Genomic DNA, 24,165 nt, shown 5'->3' on the forward strand with positions numbered 1-24,165 from the left:
TGCTTCACAGGCTCTTGGGTTAACAGACTCGAATTGATCTTTTACTGCTGCATTGGCTTGAAGCCTTCACAACTGCAGAGCAAAGACAGCTAGGAAAAGTGAGAAAAAAAAAAACCAAATGCCAAAAGCAAACTAGAAGTTTGTGGTGGTCTGTTAAGACTCATAGGGAACCAAGAATAAACCATGTTAACATGGTATGACCACAGTCATGTTTTTAGAGTGCACAAGGCTTACGTTTTTCTAAGGCACAAGAGGCATAGGGTAGGGTTAGGTCAATTACATAATGCTGGAATTTTCCTCTCCTAGAATTGTATTGTGACAGCAATACCCCACATGTCTCTAAATTGGATTACACTTTTGTTTAGACAGAATATTTGAATGGTGGAGAGACAATCCTTTCAGAACATTGCAGTCAAACCAAAACCTATCTGATGCCGGAATTAGGATCAGTCATGTGGATTCCAAGATATGAAATCCTAAGGGACCTCTATGGCCAGAGACATTTAGTGTGTTTGCTGAGTAGAGCCTGTATACTGTAAATGCCACAAAGTTATTATTTAGTTCCTTATTTCTGAAAGCCTACTCTTTTGTAAGAGTACATCCGACACTGGTGAAAAGAGAGAACAAAGCACAATCTTTCTAATAGCTTGATGGATGGAAAAGTTATGAAATAAACACCATGCTTTAAAAAAAAAAAAAAACACTAATACAAATAAGCCAAGGTTTTTGTGTTTGTTTGTTTTTAAAGTAGAACCTAGAGGCCTCAGCTAAGATCCAGACCCTTTGTGAACCGTACAAAGATAATAAAGTGACAGTCCCTGCCCCAAAGCACTTTTAATCTAGACAGACAAGATGGACAAAAGGAAATATTACTCCCATTTTACAGATAGGGAACAAAACTGCAGAGATTAAAGCTATGATCCTGTAAACCACTTAAGTATGTGCTTAACTTTAAGCATGTAAGTAGTCCCATTAACTATTCTTTGATGGCTTAGGACCTGGAGGTATGTCTACACAGCCTGCAGCAGCTGGCCTCTCAGCCGGGGTCAGCAGTTTTGGGCTCGGGCTATAAATAACAGTAGATGTTGTAGCTTGGACTGGAGCTCGGGCTCTGAAGCCTTGGGAGGCGAGTGGGCTCCAGAGCTCCTGCTCCAGCGTGAGTCGCAACATAAAAGAACTATCTACACAGGTATTTTCTGTGAAGTAGCATGAGCTGGAGTCTGTCAACCCAATCTGGGATGCTCGCTGCCACAGGCAGTGTAAACGTAGCCTGCGTGACTTGATCAATGTCATACAAGAAGTCCGTGACAGAGCCAGGAACTGAACTAAAATCTCCTGGATCCCAGTCCAGTATATGCCCCACAACACCATCCTTCAGTTGCTACTAGTTTCAGGTCATTCAATTTTCTCATTCAGGGCTTTAAACACAGGTGTGCATTCCACTATATTTGGCCAGGACATCATCACAGATGTAATCCTATCAACAGGCCCTAGTATTCCCCTATATTAATCAACATTAAAAAAAGAAGACCATCATTTATCTGTGAAGGACAAATAGTTTGGCTGTATCTCAGATCTACTAATTGTGGCAGTACAGTTAGTTTAAACCCACAACGCTCCACTGGTTGCACATATTTGTTTGCCTTTTGCTATTTTGTTAGTCCCGAAATCACTATAAATTAGATATTTTGTTGAAAGATGATATTGCTATTGTGAAAAATTACCAGAAACAATAGCTGTATTCAAACAATAACTTTAGTGAAACAGAATGTCTGTCAATGTTTCTTCATTAAACCAGTCTAGCTCTTAATAAAGCTAAGTGGCTGCACAGATGGATCTCAATTTTAACACACTGAAATTTAATCACATATAAGATTATGCTTAGAATAAATCCTGAAGTGCACCAGATTAAGAAATAAATATCAAACCCTGCTACTCCAGCATATTAAGGTAATAAAGAACTTAACTTTCAGTAAGTGAAATGATAAAAGGATTTGGCATCTGAGCTTTGAAAACTGTGGCAGAAGATAAAACTTAGACAAAATATTTTGGAAAAACAAGATATCTGGCATTTGAATTTTCATGGGCAGCCAAGTTGCAAAAGTGCAATAAAAAAAGCAAGCTCATTGAATTTTAGAGCTTTATTTACATATTTAGGGAAAGAAACATTTAACCATTTCAGAGATTTATGGTAAGGGAAAGTTTAAGAACTTGCCAAAGAGAGTCAATAAACATCGGGTCTATCTGCATCACCATTATGTGATTCAAGACAGACCCTGAAACAAAGGTGAGACTTAAGGGGGGCAAAAAGAAAGAAAGAAAGAAAGAAAGAAAGAAAGAAAGAAAGAAGTTCTTTTGATTGTAATGGGAGTTAGGCACCTAAATAACTTTGAGGATCTGTAAAAAGCGACAAAGAGTCCTGTGGCACCGTATAGACTAACAGACGTACTGGAGCATAAGCTTTTCGCATGCGTCTGACAAAGTGGGTATTCACCCACAAAAGCTTATGCTCCAATACGTCTGTTAGTCTATACGGTGCCACAGGACTCTTTGTCGCTTTTTACAGATCCGAACTAACACGGCTACCCCTCTGATATTTGAGGATCTGGGAATTTGTGACTTAGGCTGACTATACTAGAGACCTTACAGTGACACGGCTGTACCCCGTGTAGGCACTCTATGCCGACAGGAGAGAGCTCTCCTGCGGGCATAATTAAACCACCCCTAATGAGTGGCGGTAGCTATGGCTGTGGGAGAGTGTCTCCCACTGACGTAGCGCTGTCCACACCGGCACTTTTGTCAGTGAAATTTATGTCGGTAGGGGCATGTTTTTTTTCACACCCCAACCAACAAAAGTTTTACGGACAAAAGTGCTCGTGTAGACATAAGAGTGGAGTTCACAAAAGTGCCTAGGTGACTTAGCAGCACAAGTCTCACTGATACTTAGGCACTTTTGAAAATCCCACCATAAGTTTAAGAGAACCTGGTGCTGCATTCCTGGTGCATTGAAAATGTTGGTATCAATGGGAGTTTTGAGAGTACAGTGATCACAGGGCTAAGTCCAGAATTGGCTGCAAGATTTAGCAATTCTTTACCTTCTATTAGTGCCAGTGACATTCATTGACCAGATGCAAGTAACACAAGCGTGCCAGGAATCAGATGCACCATAAATGAGACTAACACACTGAACAACATATATGGCTGGGAGGATGAAAATGTCCAATCCCTAAAGAGAAACAATTATTACTGTTCGGGAATTTATTTCCATTTTATTATTATTTCTGGTTTTGTGTTTTTGGGAGGAGTTGTTTTGTTTTTTGTTCATTTGGGTTTTTTTTTTTAAATCCTTAATTATAAGAGGACCAGATAAATATTTATCATTGAATAAATGATAAATAATATCATTTATTCTGGACTGTCCTCCACACCCAAGTTGTGACAAAGTCAGGCTGGGTAGCTGCAAGAGAGTGGTCCTTATTGTGTTCCAGGAAAAGGGTGGGTATGTTAGCCCTAGAATGATAAAGGCTCTTTTTCCTATAATCTCAGAAAGGGCTACAGCAGGTCAATTAGGGACACCTGGGCCAATTAAGGGTTGCCCCAGACCTTTAAAAACCCTTCCTCTGGTGAGAGAAGGAGGAGAGACAAGCTGCTGCCAGGCTAGTGGCTGCAGGAAGATAGGCTATTGTAGGGTGAGAAGCTGCTCTCCTCCCTACAGGGTCAACAACCCAAAATGGAGTGCCTGTTTAGGGAAGGACTGACACCCTGTGGCCAACAGGGCAACACTCCCCCAGTGAGGAGGCAGGGAAAGGTATCCTCCCCCTTTGTTTTGTGATTGTAAATTGGTTTCTTTTGTTTGGAGGAGGAGCACTCCTTGGGCCTGCCCCAGGCCTATCTTGAAAATACTGATCAGTAAATATAGAGGGGGGAGACAAAACACTGACCAGAATGGGCCCTGCCACTGCCAGAGGCGAAGTGCTAAGTTCAGCGAGACAGAGGAAGTCCCTTGCCACACAATTGAGTAGTCTGAGAGGAGCAAACCCCTCTTTCCATTGTTAATGGAAGATTGTTTCAATTTACCGTAATTCACTGTTCCTTAAGCACTGAAGGCAGAGGGTCCAGTTCTGCTCTCCTCGAAGTCAAAGAGAGTTTTGATGCTGACTTTACTGAGAGGTGACATAGGGCCCAAACTGCCTACCATTTTCAAATACATTTTGGGGTTTTAGCAGTATCCCTTCCATTGGTGTAAAGGGGAGCTGCACTTGCTCACTGTTCTGAAAGACATACCTACACAAATGTTTTTGTTGAAGGCTTTGCCCAATAAAGGAAAGCAAGTTCAGTGCATCACAGGCCATTTCAGCTCTAGCATATTATTTCTTTGGCTTTGCCAGATGACAATTTACTTACAGGACCACAAAGATAATTTTACAAGTGCAGAGACCTTATTCATAACCACCTCTAGAAACATTTCTACCAACCACCAACTAAAGCACACTAATGGAAACTCCTCAGACACCTGAAAACCAAGAATATTACACCTTAGATATTAAAGGTTGGCTTTTACTCAAAAAACTGATCAAGGGAGCCATTTGCTCATTAAGTGTATAAGCCCACAATTTTAAGATAAGTTAGTGTCAGGTTAACCAGGTTATTTTTGTTGCTTTATTATACTGACAGATACATTCTATTAGCTCTAATAAGCAAGCATAATGTGCATATTTACTACATGGGTAGCATATTTTTAAAAAGGGAATGTGAATCTAACCAGAGATATTTTACTGAAGAACACCATCCACACCAACACAGCTTGAAAGATGCAGCTCAAGTAACTCACATAGAGTTATTTCTGTCTGCTTCTGCCATACACACCCATCCTTTTGTACACTAGTAGCCTTTTCTACTTGCAATATCCCATTAATTTGCTTATAATATGGGGGGATTCTCAAAGGCAAAAATGGCATTAAGTGCTAAACTGCCATTGAAAGTCAAGGAATTTAAGCACTGAAGATCTCCCTCAAGGTCTTCTGTTGCTACTAAAACAGACTTTGTTTAGTTATACCTCAAGAGAACATTTCCTGTTGTCAAGAAACTCAAAATAGCTAACTGGGGGGGGGGGAGGGGGGGTGGGGGTGGAAGCTTAAAACCTAACTACACACTGCTGTCCAATGTTCATTTGCATAAATAAAGTAGACCTACACCATTTGAAGTCATCTAGAGCATAAGAGTGTCAGCACACTTGTTAGGGGCAAGCTTTTACAAGAACTGTAACATGTATTTGTGTTAAGTGTTCATTTGTTTTCCATTTTAATAGAAAATAAAAATTTCTCCACACTCTTGTCACAGCATCATCACAATGCAGACAGTATTTGTTTCCCACATTTGTTGGAAGTTTGACAAACAGAACACAAATGGTTAGTTTTTAGAATGTCAATTCTTATTTAGATTGTAAGCCCTAAGGCAGAAAGAACTTTTTCTCCATCTTTAACTGTAAAGTGCCTACTACACTTTGCAAAAATAACAGGAGTACTTGTGGCACCTTAGAGACTAACAAATTTATTAGAGCATAAGCTTTCGTGGGCTACAACCCACTTCTTCGGATGCATCCGAAGAAGTGGGTTGTAGCCCACGAAAGCTTATGCTCTAATAAATTTGTTAGTCTCTAAGGTGCCACAAGTACTCCTGTTATTTTTGCGGATACAGACTAACACGGCTGCTACTCTGAAACCTGTTACTACACTTTGGCCACCCTATCAATGATAAAGTACGGATAATACAAAATACAGAGTTAACTGGTAAAGGTGCTAATTACCACACTCTGCTAACAACCTCTAGTGCCTGAAGCCAAGTGAATAGATCTGCCAAAACGCACTCCCATCTAACTAGAGCAGGGTAAAATTTTTTGGAAAATAGTAGGTTTGCCAAAAAATGCATTTTGGGGGACACTAAAACTATTTGTGAATTTGGGTCAAATTCAGAAAACAGTTACAGCACACACAAAAAACTGATTTTTTTTTAAATTGGCAATGTTGAAACATTTTGTTTGTCTCAAATAACATTTGTTCAGTTTTTCATTTTGGGAGATAAAACAAAAACAAATAAACAATGCAGGTTTGGTTCAGAACAAAGCATTTTTTTTAACTGAAAAATCAATTATTCATTCAGCTCTTCTTATAACACTTCTGGCACTGACACCTGTTGTTCAGTACCCCAAGCAGACAACACTTCTCATTTCTGATTGGATAAGAGTTACCCAGGGTGAGCCCAGTATGGTCTCCTCTGGAATTTCCTCCCAAGGAGTCACACAGATCCAACAGATCCAAAATACCAGTTAATAAATCGGTATTTTTTGGTCTCATATGCAATCATTGCATTTAGAATCCATGGGAAACGAAGCTTCAAAACACAAAATTGTTATTAATTCTTGGTATTAAAACTGATTTTAATTGTCTGCATTTAGCTGTGTGTCTGTGTGAATTCAGAGAAAACTTGTGGGAAACACTGCAAAACTTTTCATTCAGCTGCACAAGTAACTGGGAAAGCTAGATGACCTTTTGGTGGCCAAGATGGGAAAGTCTCAATACCCTGAACACAAAAAAACATGTCTTCATCCCAGCATCCTCATTCTAAACACTTTACTGGAAGAGAGTTGACAGACATGAATCCCAGCAGTTCCACTTGCTACAGGAAGAAATTGTGCTTGGATTGCAGATATGCTAAAATGGAGAGTGGGAAGAGTCTGGGTTAAAGATAGATCTAGTCACATCCTGTTGACTTTGCACCCAAGCTTCTCCAAATTGTACCATTCAAATAGAAACCAAGTCTAGTGCCTCTACTACAAATAATTCTAGACCTCCACACATCCCAGTGCAGCAGCACTGCAAAACCCCAGACCCTGCATCCGGGAAGAAAACCTGTCCACACTGAAGTTGAAGGCAAAACTCCCATTGACTTCAATGGGTCCGAGATTTCACTCCTGGATATAGCTAGATCCAACCAACTTTTGACCTCATCACCCCTCTTCTTCTCTCCCGGCCACATCCCAAATTATACTCCGTGAATAGTAAGCTCCTCTTTCACTAAAGCAATCTGGATCCCAACGTATGCAGGCACAAGAGCCCCACCACAAGCCGGAGTTGGCACTAGCTGGATCCTGCTTGTTTTTGGTCCCAGTTCCACTGCTTAAGTAGAGAAGCTGTTTAGCTTCTCCAGTTCCACCTTAACAATTTAGACTTTGTTTTGCTACAAACACAACCACCTGAGATCATCTGGCATGTCGAGCCTCCTAAGTTTTGGCTACAAACCTAGAAAGTGTATTATCGAAATAGCCAGCAAGTGCTACTTCTACTGCTTCACCAACACAAAAGCTGCACTCCAAGACATCCCGGTACAAGAACTGCAAAGCCCCTCATTTGGTACCGGTTTCCTGCTGGATCCGGCTAGTTTTTGGCAGCACGCCCCCCCTTTAGCATCTAAGAGAAGTACAAATGCCACTTCTCCCCGTCTACTTTTTGCAAGCATGTTCCTTGGCGTCTCCTGGGAGTCTTCACAACTGAGCGCTCCCGGGACATTTAAATGCCCTGCAGCTCTCAGATCCTGGGCGAGACTGACCAAAGGCGGTCCGCGTACCAGGAAAGGAACAGGGACGAGCCCTCTCCCTGTGCCCGATCTCCCCCACCTCCTTACCTAGCCAGTAGTGCAGCTTGTAGAAGGTGGCGTTGCTCTTCTTCAGGGTGTGGAGCACCAGGTACGCATCCCCCACGTAGAAATTGCCGTGCAAGTTCTCAGGCACCGGCACCAGGTCCAGCTGCTCGATCCTCCAGATCTGCAGGCCACTCTTCTGGCCAGCGTTGGCAAACTCCTTGTGGTACAGCTCGGGGGGCATGGTCCGGCAGGGGCGAGAGAGAAGCGGAAGGGACGCCGCGCTGGACCCAAGTAACTCAGAGAAAGTCCAAGTCTAGCTCCGCTCCTGACTCTGAGCTGCAGCGGCCGGGCCAGGCAGCTTTATAAAGCGAACCCGATTGGCCCAGATGTGCTCAAGGGGCGGGGCCTGGGGCTCCGCTTGCTGCCTCCCCGCTGGGGCTGGGAGCCGCTTGGCAGCCGGCCGGGGGAGTTCCCGTGCGGCGCCTCCAGAGCCCGGGGCCACTTGCCCGCGCCTGCGGTTAGTGCTGGTCAAAAGCTGTTTGTGCTGGAGAACAGGAGAGTCTTTGAGGAGCGAGTCTTCGGCCAGTCTCCAGGGGCTGACGCTGACCCTGCCCTCGCTTGCAGCCTAATCAAAGCCTATAAAGCCCTAGTGTGATACTGAGCACACCTTCAGGTCAACAGCGGGTCATTTTGTAGCTGGCATCTCTGTCAAATAATGACTCTATCCCATGAAAAAAAAATGGGGGTGTCACATTATTCAAGAACCCGGAGATGAATCTTTCAGGCCTTTTGCTCCTGTTACAGGGAGCCGTAAAGACTTGGTTTTTCTCAGGAGTGCCTCGTTAGGGGCAAAGAAAGGACCATGAAGGCCCAGTAACCCACTAAGTTACAAAGCCAAAATGTAAGGCAGGTAATTGGCATGGCGCTCAGAGCTGTGTATAGGCACTTCTTTATTCTAAATCCAAAGAAAATAAATAAAAAAAGAAGCCAGGAAAGCAAAATACAACTGACTCATGAATCATAGGTGTCATGCTGCTCTGTTTGCCTATATAATTATATCACATCAGGATTGGTTTTGTGAGCAACTCTTATCTGAGTGCATAGAGTTCGTATAGCTTTCTCTTGTTGTAGGGCTGTATTTCCTCAGGATGTGTACATGCATCCCTGGAAGGCAGCTCACATCTATCTTTCCCCATAATTTTACTTTGCTTGTTCTGGGGCAAAGAAACCCAAGAAAAAAAAATAGACTACTTCCTGTCCAGGATAGTTCCTATACCGTACCTTTTCTTCCTTCCGAGGTTTAAGAGTGTTGTATTTGTGTGATGAGGAACACACGTAATCACAATATAGTCAGTGGTGATGAACTCTTTTTTTGGGGGGGTGAGGGAAGCGAACAGGAAAACCATAGACAACTGCCCGCTAGCATGGAGGAAACACTGCAGGGACTAACTGAAGTGAATCTTTTTTTTTTCCCCCCTCCAGACAACTCACAGGAGTACTAATAGCAGCATCCTTGGTGAGCATAGTCACCCACACAAAAAACTACAGCACTCCATATACATACATAAGACCCCCTCCCCCTGCTCTGTAGGCAACATAATCACTCAGCCATCATGGGTTCTCTCACCTGTGCTGCGGTGACGCTCAGCATGGCAGGTGTCTTTGGTGACTGATTCAACATGAATCCCAGCTGAGACAGAAGCACTGTCCCCTCCAAAGATCAGCTTCGGCAAGCTTGGGGTGTCAGAGACTAGAGGCAGTATCGATGATGAATCAATAGTTGGCTCTAGAGTAGGCACATCTGAAGTCTCCTCTGGAGCAATGTTGCTTGGTGGTGACATTCTCAGCTGATCAACATGGCAACACCAAACTTTTCCTTATATGAGATGGGTCCAGTGACCTCAATGATTGTTGAAGGAATCCACCTTGGTCTAGCTTTGTAACCTTTAGCGAATACACGTCCTTTTGGTGTGAAGGAACGCAGGGTAGATGATGACAGGGCGGAATCCAAAGCCTGTTCCTGTTTGTGTTGCAATTCCTGAGATAGGTTGGTGTTGAGACGGTCCAGGCATGTCTTAAGCCATTGTCCCTGCTGGGCTAACTGTGGTAGTCAGGCAGGGAGTGACATGCTGAGTGAAGAGGAAACTGGCAAGCCTTGTTGTCAGGCTCTGCCTCTGCTGTTCAGACCTAGTGGTAGGAGCATGGATCACAACTAGGCGTAGGATTGGTCCTGGGCCAGCAGTGGTCCTGGAACCGAGATCCAGGGACAGACCAGGGTCAAAACTGAGATCAGAGCCTGTAGCCAAACCAGAATCAAAACTGTAGCCAGAATCCAGGTGCAGGCCAGAGGTCGAAACCAGGTGATTAGAGTCCAAAGACAAGCCAAATTGATATCAAAGCTGGAGCCCAGATAGATGCCAAGGGTCAAAACCAGATAGTCAGAGTCTGAGGGTTTGGGGGGGATCAGGAGGCAGATGCGAGGCTGGAACGAGGCTAGTGCAGGGCAAGGACAATGCTGGGACAGGGCTCAGGCAAAGCAGGGCGCGGGTCATAAATGACTCATGCCTCCCACATGGGGGCACAATCTAAAGGGGAGGACATGTGAACCCCATGTGCTCTGCCTAGTGACTTACCCTCCCTGCACCCAGCCCAGGCCACCACACTCTCCCTGCCCCATGTTACTTTTTGGGTGATAAGGATGGGATACTGTTGAAGATTAAGGCAAGAAGCAGAGTTCTGGAACCAAATCCAGCAGCAAATCATGATCTAGAACAACCAGCAAGCATTCGAGTTTGAAGGCTGCCTTTTTAGAATCTGAACCAATGTTGTTCACCTGTAACTTGAAATGGCTATGCTAGGACACGTTGAGGACTTTGATGTAAATCACCCTGAACCACGGGATTCTTATTCAGGAAGATTTTATTATCTTGAAGCAAATAAGATCAACTACCCCAAACAGAAACAGGTCCTTCTGTTGACAGTCTGCAGGACCAAGACATTTGACTTTATACGATCGTTCGTTGAACCTGCTTTGCCCAAGGATCAAGACATGCAATGAAATTATAGCATTGCTGAAGGCACATTTCTCTTCTATGCCATCTGTCATTGTTCGGAGATGTCAATTACATAAACAAAATCAACATTGCTCCCTATGTTGCCGACCAACGTCACAGCGCCAAACATTGTAACTTTGGTAATCTTCTCAATGACATGCTGTGAGATGGCCTTGTCTGTGGAGTTCACAACAAAGCACTTCAATGCTGTCTCCATGCTGACTTGAATTTGAAATTTTTCATAGCAACTAATGTGAACACTGTCCACCGCAGTCAGAAAGATGATCATCGTCAACAAATTCATTGCAACAATGGGAATTCAAACACATCAATGTCCTCAGACAAGATTAACCATCCCAATATCTTATCAGGCTCCGGGTCTGGAGCACCCACAGAAAAAAAAAGTGGATGCTCAACACCCACTGGCAGCCCCGCAGATCAGCTCCTCCACCCCCCACAGCCCTTCTGTCTGCCGGCGGGCCCCACCAATCAGCTCCCCGCTCTCCCGCCCAGTGCCTCTTGCCCGCCGCAATCACTGTTCAGCAGCATGCAGGAGGCACTGGGGAGGAGGGGGAGAAGCGGCAGCAGGAAGAGGCAGGGAGGGGGAGAGGTGAGGGTGGGAAGAGGTGGGGCAGGGGCAGGGCCTGGGGTGAAGCGGGATCGAGCTCCACCCGGGAACTCAGGAAGTCAGCGCCTATGGCATCAATGTTCCGCTTGTAGATTCAAACATTCTGAGTACCATTTCTGCAGGAGAGATCACCTTGAACAAAGTCTGCCAATCAAAGGTCAACAGTATGAAGCAAAAATAACAGGAGTACTTGTGGCACCTTAGAGACTAACAAATTTATTAGAGCATAAGCTTTCGTGGGCTACAACCCACTTCTTCGGATGCATAAGTATGAAGCAAAAAGACCGTGACAAGTATTCTCATCCTCAAGCATCAAGCAAACTTGACACTTCCATCAAAAATGATGTCAGGAAGCTTTACCACATTGAGTGTCTGCAATAAGGAATCTTGAGGTTCTGAAATGTTCATGACAGTGTTCATCAATGGCCATGAGTGTGAAATGGAAGTTAACTCTGGTTTGGGAGTGTCGATTGTCAAGGAAGACACATTGTCTTTTATTTCACATCGTCCTCCCAAGTTTTCAAGGCTGCAATGGACAAAATGTCAACCTCACCAGAAGTTGTGATGTGAATGCATGCTACGGCTCTTTCTGTGCAAGGTCAATGTAAAAGTCTCTTAGGTAGGAACTAGTTCACACTATTAGTAATCAGCGTTCAAGGCATTTATGCCATCAAAGAAGAGCAACTAAGAAAGATTATTGATGAATTCCCTCAACTGTTTTCTGAAGAATTGGGAGCTTACAAGGGACCACTAGTGTTGTTCCACCTGAATCCAACAGTAGTGCTGATCCACATGAAGGTCAGGAATATACCTTTTGCCCTACATCCAAAGATTGACACAGAGCTGGAGCATCTCATTGCACAGGAAATCCTTGAGTTATACATATGAAATGGGCTACACCAATCGTACCCGTACTCAAGCCAAACAGCAATGTGTGAATCTGTGGAGATTGTAAGTACACTTTGAACAAGGCACTCAAACAGCACCCTTACACTGTGCCTGCTGTTAACCAACTGCTCACTGTTCTTGCTGGAGGAAGAGTCTTTGCAAAACTCAACCTTGCGCATGTGTATCAACAACTAATTGTCAGTGAAGATGCTAGAGATGCTCAGATTATTATCAGTCATCAAGGAGCATTTCGAGTCAAGTGTCTCCAGTTTGGAATTTGTATTGCACCGAGAACTTTCCAATGCTTCATGGAAACTCTATTTTCCAGAATTCCAGATACCATACCATATTTTGACGACATCCTGATTATGGGATCATCCAAGGTTGAACTTGCCGAGCACCTTCAAGAAGTCTTGCACCAATTCGAAAAGTCACAGATTTGAGTCAAAAAGGAAAAATATGAAATTGGATCTACAAGTGTTACCTTCTTGGGCTATTGATGAGCATAGTGCAGAGCTGTGGGGGCTCCATGGTTCTGTCAAAGATGGCGAACAGCAAAAAGTGTCATGTGGGTTTGTGGGATTTTTTTAAAAGGTCACAAAAATTATGAAATATGGATGGCATTATGGGATGGAGAAAGTTGCATGCTGGAAACTTGACTGCTAGCTCCCAGAGATGCCTAGGCGAGTCATTTCTATCCCACAACACATTGCAAAATTTTCCCTAAAGGCATTGTGCTGGACAGTGGCATGTAGCATACTGGGATACCTACTCATACCTACTTTGCATTAACACAAGCACTCCTGGTGAGTACACACAATGCTGATACAAGCAGCCAAGTATGCATGCACCTGAGTGATATACAAACTTCTGCAGTTGTACACCAATGTAACTTGCGTCAACCACAGCTTGTAGTGTAGACATAGCCTGAATGAATGAGGTGAGACCACACTGTCTTTAAATCCTACAGTCTTTTAATGAAGTTATAGCCCTCAGATGACAGTGATTGTCTCCCCAAGAGTTAGTTACAAGTAACACCACACCTCAAAACATATTCTTTTACTTTCCATTCCTTTGCCATCTCTCTAAACCCTCCCATATACAACCTAGCTCACAAGGAAAGCAAAACCCATTATACTGCTCCCACATGCCCCAAAACATTTGTTCCCAAACATATGTTCCCATAAAAAAACTTTCAATCACTTCTAAACCTTAGCATTGGCTTGTCATATTTATGGATAGATACTCCCCTCCACTCCCCCAGGAAGTGAATTCTCTAGGTAAAGCCCTGCGCAGATACAAAATTTGAATCCACATCCAATCCATGATCTGCAAACATGCTCTATGGATATCCACATCCACGGATATAAAACAGATATTTGCAGATTTGCATGGCTCTATCTCTAAGGTCATCCTGAGGGTTGGGGGTACTCACCACATCTTCCTCTGCTGGCACCATCACTTCAGGAATAAACACTTGATCCCCTGTTCTGCCCATGACTTGGACTGGCAGACATGTCTCTAGTCCCCTCTTCCTCAGTGTTGTCTTGTACAGATAGTACAGATCTTGTGTCTGACCCCCTATTGAGTGATTCGGCTTGGCCCAATGCACCACACTGGACAGTCTCTCTAATATATAAAGAACAATACAAGGCATTAGTTACTTTCGGGTGCTTCTCTCTTTCTCTTTGGTGAGTAAACCCGCACCATGACTCAGAGTAAAGCGCTCTCCTCTTAGCCATATATCTTTCCACCATTTCCTTCACTGTGCAGTTCCCCAGGGACACCAAACCATTTGAAATAAGGTAGAAATAGAAAAGTTTTAGGACTCTTAGGCCAACAGATTCAACCAAGTCTAGTTTCAGTGTGACATCCTATAACATTTTTAACAATGCTTCATGCTTTTCTAGCTCCCACTTAGATTGTCCACTTCCTGCCTATATCAAATCTTCCTTGCACTTCTGCTGATTTGCCTATGCTAAGGAGGTTAGTAAAGACTTTCTTCATATTAGTTAGGCTGTGCCAGTGTCAGCGTTACTTGCTGCATTCTTCACATCTAAATGAATTGAAAATGGATTTAATCTCTTGGCTGCCATTACACTGGAAGTGTCTTTGCCCAAAGAAGAAAAGCAAACCAGCCAACTCTAGTACAGTCCCACATCTCTTCTACTTGGTTCTACATATAGAGATAAAGGTGTTTATACTCAGATAGGTTTTCTGGCTCAGTAGAATTCCCTAACATAGTGGAAATCAAATCTTACATCTTTCTATTCCAACTGATCTGTTTATTTAAAATTTTCAAATGACTGGTCAAATTCTGCTCTGAATTGCATGTGTGTAGCCCCATTGACGTCAATAAGGGTGGGCGGGCGTGTTTTGGTGAACATTAACAATGTGCTTGTTCCCCCTGCACAAAATACATAAACAAGGTTAAATCCCCTAGTGCAATTTTAACTGATTGATCTAAGATTAAGTCAATGGGACTACTCACATAGTATGTCAGGGGTGGGCAAACTTTTTGGGCCGAGGGCCACATCTGGGTGGGGAGATTGTATGCAGGGCCGGGGCAGGGGGTTGGGGTGCGGGAGGGAGTGCAGGGTGTGGGAGGGCGTGCGGTGTGCAGGAAGGGGCTCAGGGCAAGGGATTGGGGTAGAGGAGGGGTGCAAGGTGTATGAGGGGACTCAGGGAAGGGGGTTGGGATACAGGAGGGGTGCGGAGTGCAGGAGGGGGCTCAGGGCAGGGATGCAGGAGGGGTCGGACTGCGGGAGGGAGCTCAGGGCAGGGGGTTGGGGTGCACAGTGGTGCAGGGTGCGGCAGGGAGCTCAGGGCAGAGGGTTGGGGTGCAGGAGGAGTGTGGCAGGGGGTTGGGGGCTCAGGGCAGGAGGTTAGGGGTGCAAGAGGGATGTGGGGTGTACGAGGGGGCTAAGTGCAGGGGGTTGGGGTGCAGGAGGGGTGCGAGGTGTACAAGGGGGCTCAGGGCAGGGAGTTGGGGTGCAGGAGGGGTGCGGGTGTATGAGGGGGCTCAGGGCAGGGGGTTGGCATGCAGGAGGGGTGTGGGGTGCAGAAAGGGGCTCAGGGCAGGAGGTTGGGGTGCAGGAGGGGTGTGGGATGTATGAGGGGGCTCAGGGCAGGGGTTGGGGTACAGGAGGGGTGTGAGGTGCAGGCAGGGGGCTTAGGGCAGGGAGTTGGGGGGCGAGGTGCAGGTGGGGTTCGGCCTCCAGCCCAGCGCCGCTTACCTAAAGCAGCTCCGGGGTGGCAGCGGCGTGCACCGGGGCTAGGGCAGGCTCCCTGCATGCCTGCCCTGTCCCCAGCCCCACACTTCTCCGGGAAGCTGCGGCCCCTGCGGGAGAGGGGGCGGTGGGCTCTGCGTGCGCTGCCCTTGCTGCGCCTCCAGGTACCTCCCCCGAAGCTCCCATTGGCCGCGGTTCCCTGTTCCCGGCCAATGGGAGATGCAGGGTGTGGTGCCTGGAGGCAAAGGCAACGCACAGAGCCCTCTGCCCCCCGACTGGGGGCCTCAAGGAAGTGGTGCCAGCCGCTTCTGAGAGCGGTGCGGGGCCCGCAGTGCCACAGGGGGCAATCCCGCGGGCCGGATCCAAAGTCCTGAGGGGCCGGATCCGGCCCGCGGGCTGTAGTTTGCCCACCCCTGCGGTAAGGTATTGCTCAGTGTGAGTAAGGATGGCAGAATATGACCTTTAGTTCATTTACACAAATTTGCCTTAGCAGGTTTAAGTACCAGGTTATTAGTTTATTAGTAAGGGAACCATTAGTACTTTTAGCGCAATTGCCACGTATATTTATTTGATTACTTGCACCACAGTCTAAATTCTATATCCACCATTATTTTCAGTCCTTCTGGCTGATCTTTTGCAATCTACCTCCTATCATATATACCTATCATTTGATTATAGTCTTAGGCCCAGATCCTCAAAGGTGTCTAACTCCCATCGATTTCAATCTGAGGTACGCATCTAAATCTGGACCTTCGTGCTACTTCTCTTTGCTCATTTAAATCTAATTCACACAGACTTGAGCACTGGCTTTGTTAAAATTAGTTGTAATTCATGCCACCAACAATATGGGAGGTCATATAATTTATATCATCAGCTTTTGTTTTCCAGAAACTATGCGTCACATCATGCTCATTTTACTCATTTGCAATTGCATTTCTGTTTTTGAAACTACCTAAGAAAGTCCATTCAGGCTTGTTGGAGATAAGCCAGGTTTACACTTAAAAATTAGATTGACCTAGTTATGTTGCTCAGGGATGTGAAAAATTTCACTGCAGTCTAACCCCCGTTGTAAACACGGCTAGGTTGACAAAAGAATTCTTCCATCACAGCACCTCAAGCTTTGTTTTGATAGGTAGATTGTTGTTTTTTTTCACTGAATAAGGAAAAACAATTCATTGGATGAATCAAGAAGGTAAAAGGAAATAATATTTTAAGCTAAGAAAAAGAGGAACTAAGACAGAGGTTACCCAAGGGTCTGCAGAGGCCTGTTCTACAGGGCTCATTCCCACTTCACCACATTCCCACTTCATTCTGCTTCACAGCCCAAATCTGAACTGTGGGATTACATGAGCTTCCTCTTTTTTCTTCCCATTTTGAGCACTGGTTACACCTTACAGTTTGTTTCACACTCAGTAAATATGTCAAAGGTGTGAACTTGGCCAAATACCAAAATACAGGCCAATTTCTGCTTTTGGTTACACTGTAGATCAAAGGTAAATCCCTGGAAGTCAATGGAGTTATTCTGGATTTATACCAGTATAAAAGAGCAAACTCTCCTCTCCAATGCAATGCTCAAAGACTTCAGTGACGTGCACTAGGGGTACTGCAGCCCAAAAGACAGAGTGCTGGAGTGGGACTGAGGAGACCTAGGTGCTAGTCCCAGCTCTGCCGCTGGCCTGCTAAGTGACCTTGGGCAAGTCACTTTCCTTTCTTCTGCCTCAATTTCCTAATCTGTAAAATGGAGATAATGATACTGACCTCTTTTGTAAAGCACTTTGAGATCAATTTATGAAAAGTGTTATATAAGAGCTACGTAGTATTTAATGAGAAGTGAATTTGATCCTTAATCTGTATATACAATTCTTTAAGGTTTAAAAAACACAACTGTCCATAATCAGATCTTAAACTACATCTAATTTGAACAATGTCAATTGCCACAAATGTGAACTATTTGACAGTTTGAATCTAAGTCTGGGTAAAACATTTTTAATGCTGTATCAGAGAGAAGTGAAGTGTCAGGAATTGAATATGGTATAGCAATGCCTTTTTTTTATACAGTTTCCTCCTGTTCCAAGGAATTGTTTTGGTGTGGGTTGGTTTTACCCCTGAAGTATTTTATACCTACATTAACAGTTTGATTAATAATTTACAATTGTGCTCAACCCAACCCATAAAAACGAGTTTAATTGCATGTTAATACCAATATTTAAAACCACAAGAGGTCAGAGATAAGGAATCAGAGAAATTGTCTTCATCACTGTTCTCCTCCCAGCATATCTGCCTCCCTTGCTTTTATGTGTTATGATAGAGTCTTTCATTATATGGTCACAAGACATTAGACAACAGAAATATTCTTGGACAAACTGTTTACAAGTATGGGGTCCTGAGATGAAGGCAGAGAAATATGGTTATGTTCACTCTAGTAAGTTATCAGACCATACAAATTTCCGGTTCAGTTGTCCTATCCTGATACGAAATCGTGCATGAAGATATGGTGATAACTGCAGTTAGTTTGAAAGGTTTTCACCAAAATCGTCCCAGCAGGACTGGAGTTTGCTTGCCTGCATTTGGACACGCTGTCAGGAGTTCTATGGGCAAAGACTGGAGATCTTTGCCACAGGGAAGATCAAGCGTACAATGAGATAGTGTTTCTTAACACGAAGCTTGGAGGAAAGGCAGGAAATAGAGAAAAATGGAAAATTAAGTAGTCTGATTTGAGAAAGATTCAGGGCACTAAGCTAGATCCTCAGCTGGTGTAAGTCAGCATATTTGCACTGAAGTCAGTGGAGCTAAAACAATTTACATCTGCTGAGGATTTGGCCCATTATGAGAGGGCTTCCCTTCCCCTTCATTTGTTGACCAAAGGGTCACCTGGGGCCTTATTTTCCACTGACTTGAGTAATAAGGGTGCAACAGACAAGAGAGCAAGTAAGAGACTGATCTTTAGTGACTGATTCCAGTCACATGACATGGGTCAGGATTATATGGCAGGGGCCAGTATCCATTGGCTCCACTGGCTACTGATCTACTTTGCTCAGGTGTAACAGACAAGTCAAGGTGTGGGTAACATTACCAAATCAACAAGGAGTCCAGTAGCACCTTAAAGACTAACAGATTTATCTGGGCATAAGCTTTCGTGGGTAACAAACCAAATCAGATAGACAAGGTGGGTGAGGTAATATCTTTTATTGGACCAACTTCTGTTGGTGAGAGAGACAAGCTTTTGAGCTCTTCTTCAGAGCTCTGTGTAGCTTGAAAGCTGGTCTCTCTCACCAACAGAAGCTGGTCCAGTAAAAGATGTTACCTCACCCACCTTGTCTCTTATATCCTAGAATCAACATGGTTACAACACTGCAAATTCCAAATCAGATTGGCGGTATTTTATGTACTCTATGCAAAGGAAAAAAGGAGTTTTCTGGATGTTATTTTTAGAGCCAAGAAGTGCTGATGTGCTGCTGACAGAGATTTGGTTATTTCTCTTTCTATTGGTCTGAGTCTTTAGAAACTAGACAAGGGGAAATAGTCACATTGCTGTGCTTTTAGCAATGTGACAATTAAAATAAATAAATGTAAATAAAAATAACATCCAGAAAACTCATTTTTTAGAATTATACTGAACAGCTACCACAAAAACCCTAGGAAAGCAAGTGAAATTCTAGCAAACACACTACACAGCAATCAACAACAATTTACAGAAAGCACAATCTTCTTCCAGACCCATTCAATGCAACATCCATCATACTCATAAATCAACTGTCCACTAAGCTTTACTTTACCTTTACTCTGTCCTGGTAATGATGCAAGCATTAAATATGAAAAAGATAGCAACCTTCTCCATCCATAAAAAAGAGTTTTATCATCAGGGACAATGAATCTCAGAATATTACTAAGAGAACTTCTATCCCGAGCAGCTTATATTACTGGCACACACATTAACAGATTCAATGTGTGAGTTTTCCAGCAGCTGTAGAGCAAGTTGGAAAATGAGATTTCTTTTTCCATGATGAGTTTTTCTTGTTGGTAAAGTTTCCCCTATCCAATTTTTTTTAACCAAAAATTTTCAAATTTGTTATTTTGTTTTAAAAAACAAACCAACAAAAAAAAGGGGGGGGGGGAGGGTATTTCATTTAGACTATAAAATTTAGGTGTTTTTTTTTTAATCTAAAATACGTTGTTTAGAGTTTGGAGGTACCTCTATTTTTTACTTTCTCTCAAATGGAAAAAGGGAGGGAAAGTGTGAGGAAGAGGAGAAAACCTCAGTGTTTACTCCTTTTATTGTTTAATTAAAACAATAAAAAGGTGTGAAAAGCAGCTCTATTTCAAAACATTTTTTAAAAAAAATTAGTTTTGAAAATTCAGTTTTTCCTAACATTTTTCATTTTGAAAAAAAAAAATGGAAAATTAAAAAGTTCATTTTCAACAAACCACTATTTCCTGACAAAAAGTTTTCAACCAGCACTAAGCAGTTTGCTTCATATTCTGCAACAGCTCATGAACTCTCATTCCAACCAGCAGTACTGTGGTTTTTGAGATATAGCCATACGGTGGCATTAAAGAGACAATTACAGAAAAATATACTAATTTTATCTAGTTTTGCCGTAGGGAAATCATAATGATAAACCCCGTCTAGCTCCCTTTCTCTTAAAGCTTTTTCAAATGATTAAAAATAAATAAATAAACAATCACACTCAGGACTAATCCAAGATTCAGCACTGTGTTATAAAATTTCAAAATGGCAGAGTGTACCATTAGCAGTTATGGAGATTACTGAAAAATAGGAGCCTAATTCCTTTATTAGGAAAGAAACAATATCAGATTTCTTACTTCAACTGCACCCTGAAGTGCTGGGAAACATACTTCTTAGTATCAATGCTAATAGCCACGGAGGATGCCAACACAGCTCTTTAGTTTTTAGTGGAGAAGCTGTTCTTCACTTCCTCTTCTCAAACTCTTGTGTTTTGATGCTCCCTAGAGGTGGCTACATTTCAGTAATAGCTGGACTTTTCCCATTTACTTTCTGTGAAGTGTTTTGGGATCCTTCTGGATGAAAGTGCTATATCAATGTCTGCACACTTTTCAATGCAAGGTATATTAAGTATGTGTTTCAACTACTATCAGTTAGGTCCCAGGCACTGATACAAGAAACAGGGTTCTTTGTGTTAGTTTATTTGCAATTTGAAAGAAAGGTCAGTTTCAAAAATCGGAGCCAGATTCACCACTATGGTCTGGTGATGCAAAGTTGTAAGCTTAGTTTAACTGGCCAGCTGAACTGGGTAGTCAACTGTTTTGCAGCACCAGAAAGACATAGGGCAACCAATGTGTAATGGTGTCTCTGGGCCTTTAAACACATGGCTAGGTCCTTGCTAGCTGAGGTCGGCAACTTTCACGTGAATGTAAAAAAAAAAAAATCATTTAAATTAACTTTTGGTTTCATTGTATTTAATTTTACACTTATCTTTTCTTCGTTGTCTTTGATCTGTTGTTTTTAACCTTTGTAACTGTAACCCTTCTACCAGTCAGAGTTAGCAGCAGAGTTGGTTCAGTATCTAGGGGTTCCTTTTCAACAATACAACACAAAACTGTCTCGAGCCCCCACCCAGTGACCTGGGACAATTACACACCACCCCCTGGACACCTCTAAGAGGCAATAATTCCCCACTTGCAAGCACAGAGTTTTAGTGTAGCAAAACTTTTAATAAAAGGAGGGAAGTAACTCAGCATTAATTTGGGAAAACACCATAAACATGGTCCATAAACACGAACCATGAGCAAAAGACCCACCCTTCCCTCAGGTTCTTAAGTCCAGTAACAAAAGTCCCTGTAACGTGCCTGTCCCTTCTCTGCACCCGACTCACAGTTGCTGTCCTTGGTCAATGCAGACCCAGAGATCAGAGGTGCATCTGCAGAGTTCACCTCCCACCCTGGGTGGAGTGGGGCGTAAGAAGGCACCTTACTTGCTCTGCTGCCCGGGCACTTGCTCGCCACACCTCTTTGCCCACTGCCCTGCTGGCCAATCACCACACCTCTCTGCCAGGCTCCGCTCTTCTCCACTCTTGCAGGCCAATTGCAATACCTCTCCACTGGCTGCCCTGCTAGCCGATCACCCAGATGTCTTCAGGTCCCACCACTTACGACAGTTCTCAGTGATTTCAACTGTTGGTGCACACTGCACAGTCTCTTGCATCAGTGACACTATCCTAAATCAGGTCTAATATTTAAAGCTAGGTATCAGTGATTTCAGTTCTGTAGTATGTTCATAGGCGTGCGCAGCCCATTTCATTAGGGTGTGCACCCAGGGAGCCCTGCCCTAGCCCCGCCCCTGCCCTAGTCCCACCTCATCCACTCCCTCCTACTTCCCGCCCCCTGACTTCCCCCCTCAGAACCCCCAACCCCCCCTGTTCCTTGTCCCCCCAACTACCCCCTCCTGGGACCCCTGCCCCTAACTGCCACCCCCTACCTAAGCCTCCCTGCTCCTTGTCCCGTGACTGCCCCCCTAGGAATCTACCCCCTACCTGTCCCCTGACTGCCCCGACCCTTATCCACACCCCTGCCCCCAGACAGACCCCCAGGACTCCCACACCTATTCAACTGCTCCCCACCCCCTGACAGGACCCCCAGAACTCCCGACCCATACAACCCCCCCTGCTCCCTGCCTCCCCAACCCCTCTCCACACCCCTGCCTCCTGACAGCCCCTCCAGAACTCCTGACTCATCCAACCCCCCCAGCTCCTTGTCCCCTGACCACCCCCTCCAGAGACACACCCCCCCAATAACTGCCCCCCCAGGACCCTCCTTGCTCCCTGTCCCCTGACTGCACTGACCCCTATCCACCCCCCCGCCCCCTGAGAGACCCCGGGACTCTCATGCCCCATCCAATCCCCCCTGCTCCCTGACTGCCCCCTCCAGAGACCCCCCATCCCTAACCACCACCACCACCCCGGGATCCCACCCCCTATCCAACCCACCCTGTCTCCTGACTGCCCCCACCCCTTATCCAACCCTCCTGGCCCTGGACCCCTTACCATGAGATGAGGCTCCTAGCCTCCCTGCGGAGCCAAACGCTGCCCCGCGGGAGTGCGCGGCCCCGGCCCCCAGAGAGCTGCGCTCACGGCAGCATGGCTCCAGGGGAGGGAGGAAGGCGGGGGAGAGGCCAGCGGCTTGCTGCGTTTGGCCAGGCGCTCTGGCCCAGGAGTGCGGACCCCGCGGCTTGCCACGCCGGGGAGTGGAGCCATTTGCCCACCCCTGCATTAGAGTGTGCCTGGGCACACCCAGCACACCCCATGCACACACCTATGAGTATGTTACAAGACTCTCAATTGAGCCTAAATTAGCTCTTTTATTACACAGTGGAGAGAAAGAGTTAAATGCTGCCTAAGACCCTTAAGCAATGCCCACACCACCAGGTATAGGTACCTATCCCCACCCCCTTGCAACTCAATAGGCTTTGGAATCCATGTCCCCTGCCTAGCAAGAGCTGTTTAGTTGAGGGTGAGTCCCTCCATTGGGGCATGCCAAGTACAGTTCTACTGCCCTCGATTTACACAACAAGGATAACTATGCTTTATTACTCCTGGCCCAATAACAAGGAGACTGGGAATCCAACACCAGCCAAAAGCAATCATTTGGGCAAGCAATCCCATCATGCTGAGCACCTAGGCAGGGTGGGTGTGCCCATGCAAACAAGATCAGCTCCTGATGTCCTTTTCCACAGCTCATCACTAAATGTCAGGGGAGAGCTCATTCAGACTCTGCTTACATAACATTTGTATGAATCTTAAAATAATTTAGAAATGTCAGTTTACAGATCCTTCTATTTTATAGTAATTCATGGACAAGCAAGAAAAAAGCATGTGCCAGCATACACTGGCAGGGGAGAGATTTTGCTTGGGATGTTCTAAACATTAATTTGACCCTTTCTGAAATTTAGGAGGTTTTTTTTTAATTTTTGCAGATCTCTTTAGAAACACACATAATATGAAAACAACAAGGAGTCCTTGTTATTTTTGTAGATACAGACTAACACGGCTACCCCCTGATACTTGATACAACACATAATATGGACTCAGTGATCATTTGCATAAGTTTTTATACCAGTGTAACTCCAGGCTCCAGTGATGTAAGTCAGTGCAGTAAGTTGGTATAAAACCAGTGTCAACTATGTCTAGAGAGCTTGGGCAGAAGTTACGTAGAAACTCTTTATGATGTGTTGGTGACTGTGGGACTAGAGGAGTGAACATTTTCCAGTTTGTTCAAGGCATCAGAATTCTTACACCCAGCATTTAAAGAAGCTAGTTTCAGACTCATGTTTGTTTGACTAAATACTACTGTGTTTTTGGCCATCTTCAACTAATAAAGGTCAAAATGGTTTCAAACTACACTTAAAAATACTGTTTTTAAAAATGTAGAGATGGGTCATTAACTTTGATGTTTAGTGTCAGCCTGAAAATGAATGTTAACAGCCAAGTTAGTTATACATGCCCAAGATGCTGACAGCCTGTTGAGAGGAGCTCTGGTGAGCACTGCTCTCCTAACAGAGAGCCTCTTAGTATGAATGTACACATTGAGTTTTGGGTTATTTTGATTCCACTTGGATTGAGCTAGGGGGAAGGACAGCTCAGTGGTTTGCACATTGGCCTGCTAAACCCAGGGTTGTGAGTTCAATCCTTGAGGGGGCCACTTAGGGATCTGGGGCAAAAATCAGTACTTGGTCCTGCCTAGTGAAGGCAGG

The 24,165-nt window shown here is 44.5% G+C and overlaps 1 protein-coding gene across 1 annotated transcript in view; it reads right to left on the reverse strand.

The window, feature by feature from the left end:
• Positions 1-7,879, reverse strand: part of SCIN (scinderin) — a 93,897-nt gene extending 86,018 nt beyond the window's left edge. Inside the window, exon 1 of the mRNA XM_065397694.1 lies at positions 7,681-7,879. Coding sequence (XP_065253766.1) covers positions 7,681-7,879 — 199 coding nt within the window. The remainder of the gene's footprint in view (positions 1-7,680) is intronic.
• Between the last annotated feature and the right edge of the window lie 16,286 nt (positions 7,880-24,165).

This window comes from Emys orbicularis, chromosome 2 (genome assembly GCF_028017835.1).
Source record: "Emys orbicularis isolate rEmyOrb1 chromosome 2, rEmyOrb1.hap1, whole genome shotgun sequence".
In the NCBI taxonomy this organism is placed as follows: Eukaryota; Metazoa; Chordata; order Testudines; family Emydidae; genus Emys; species Emys orbicularis.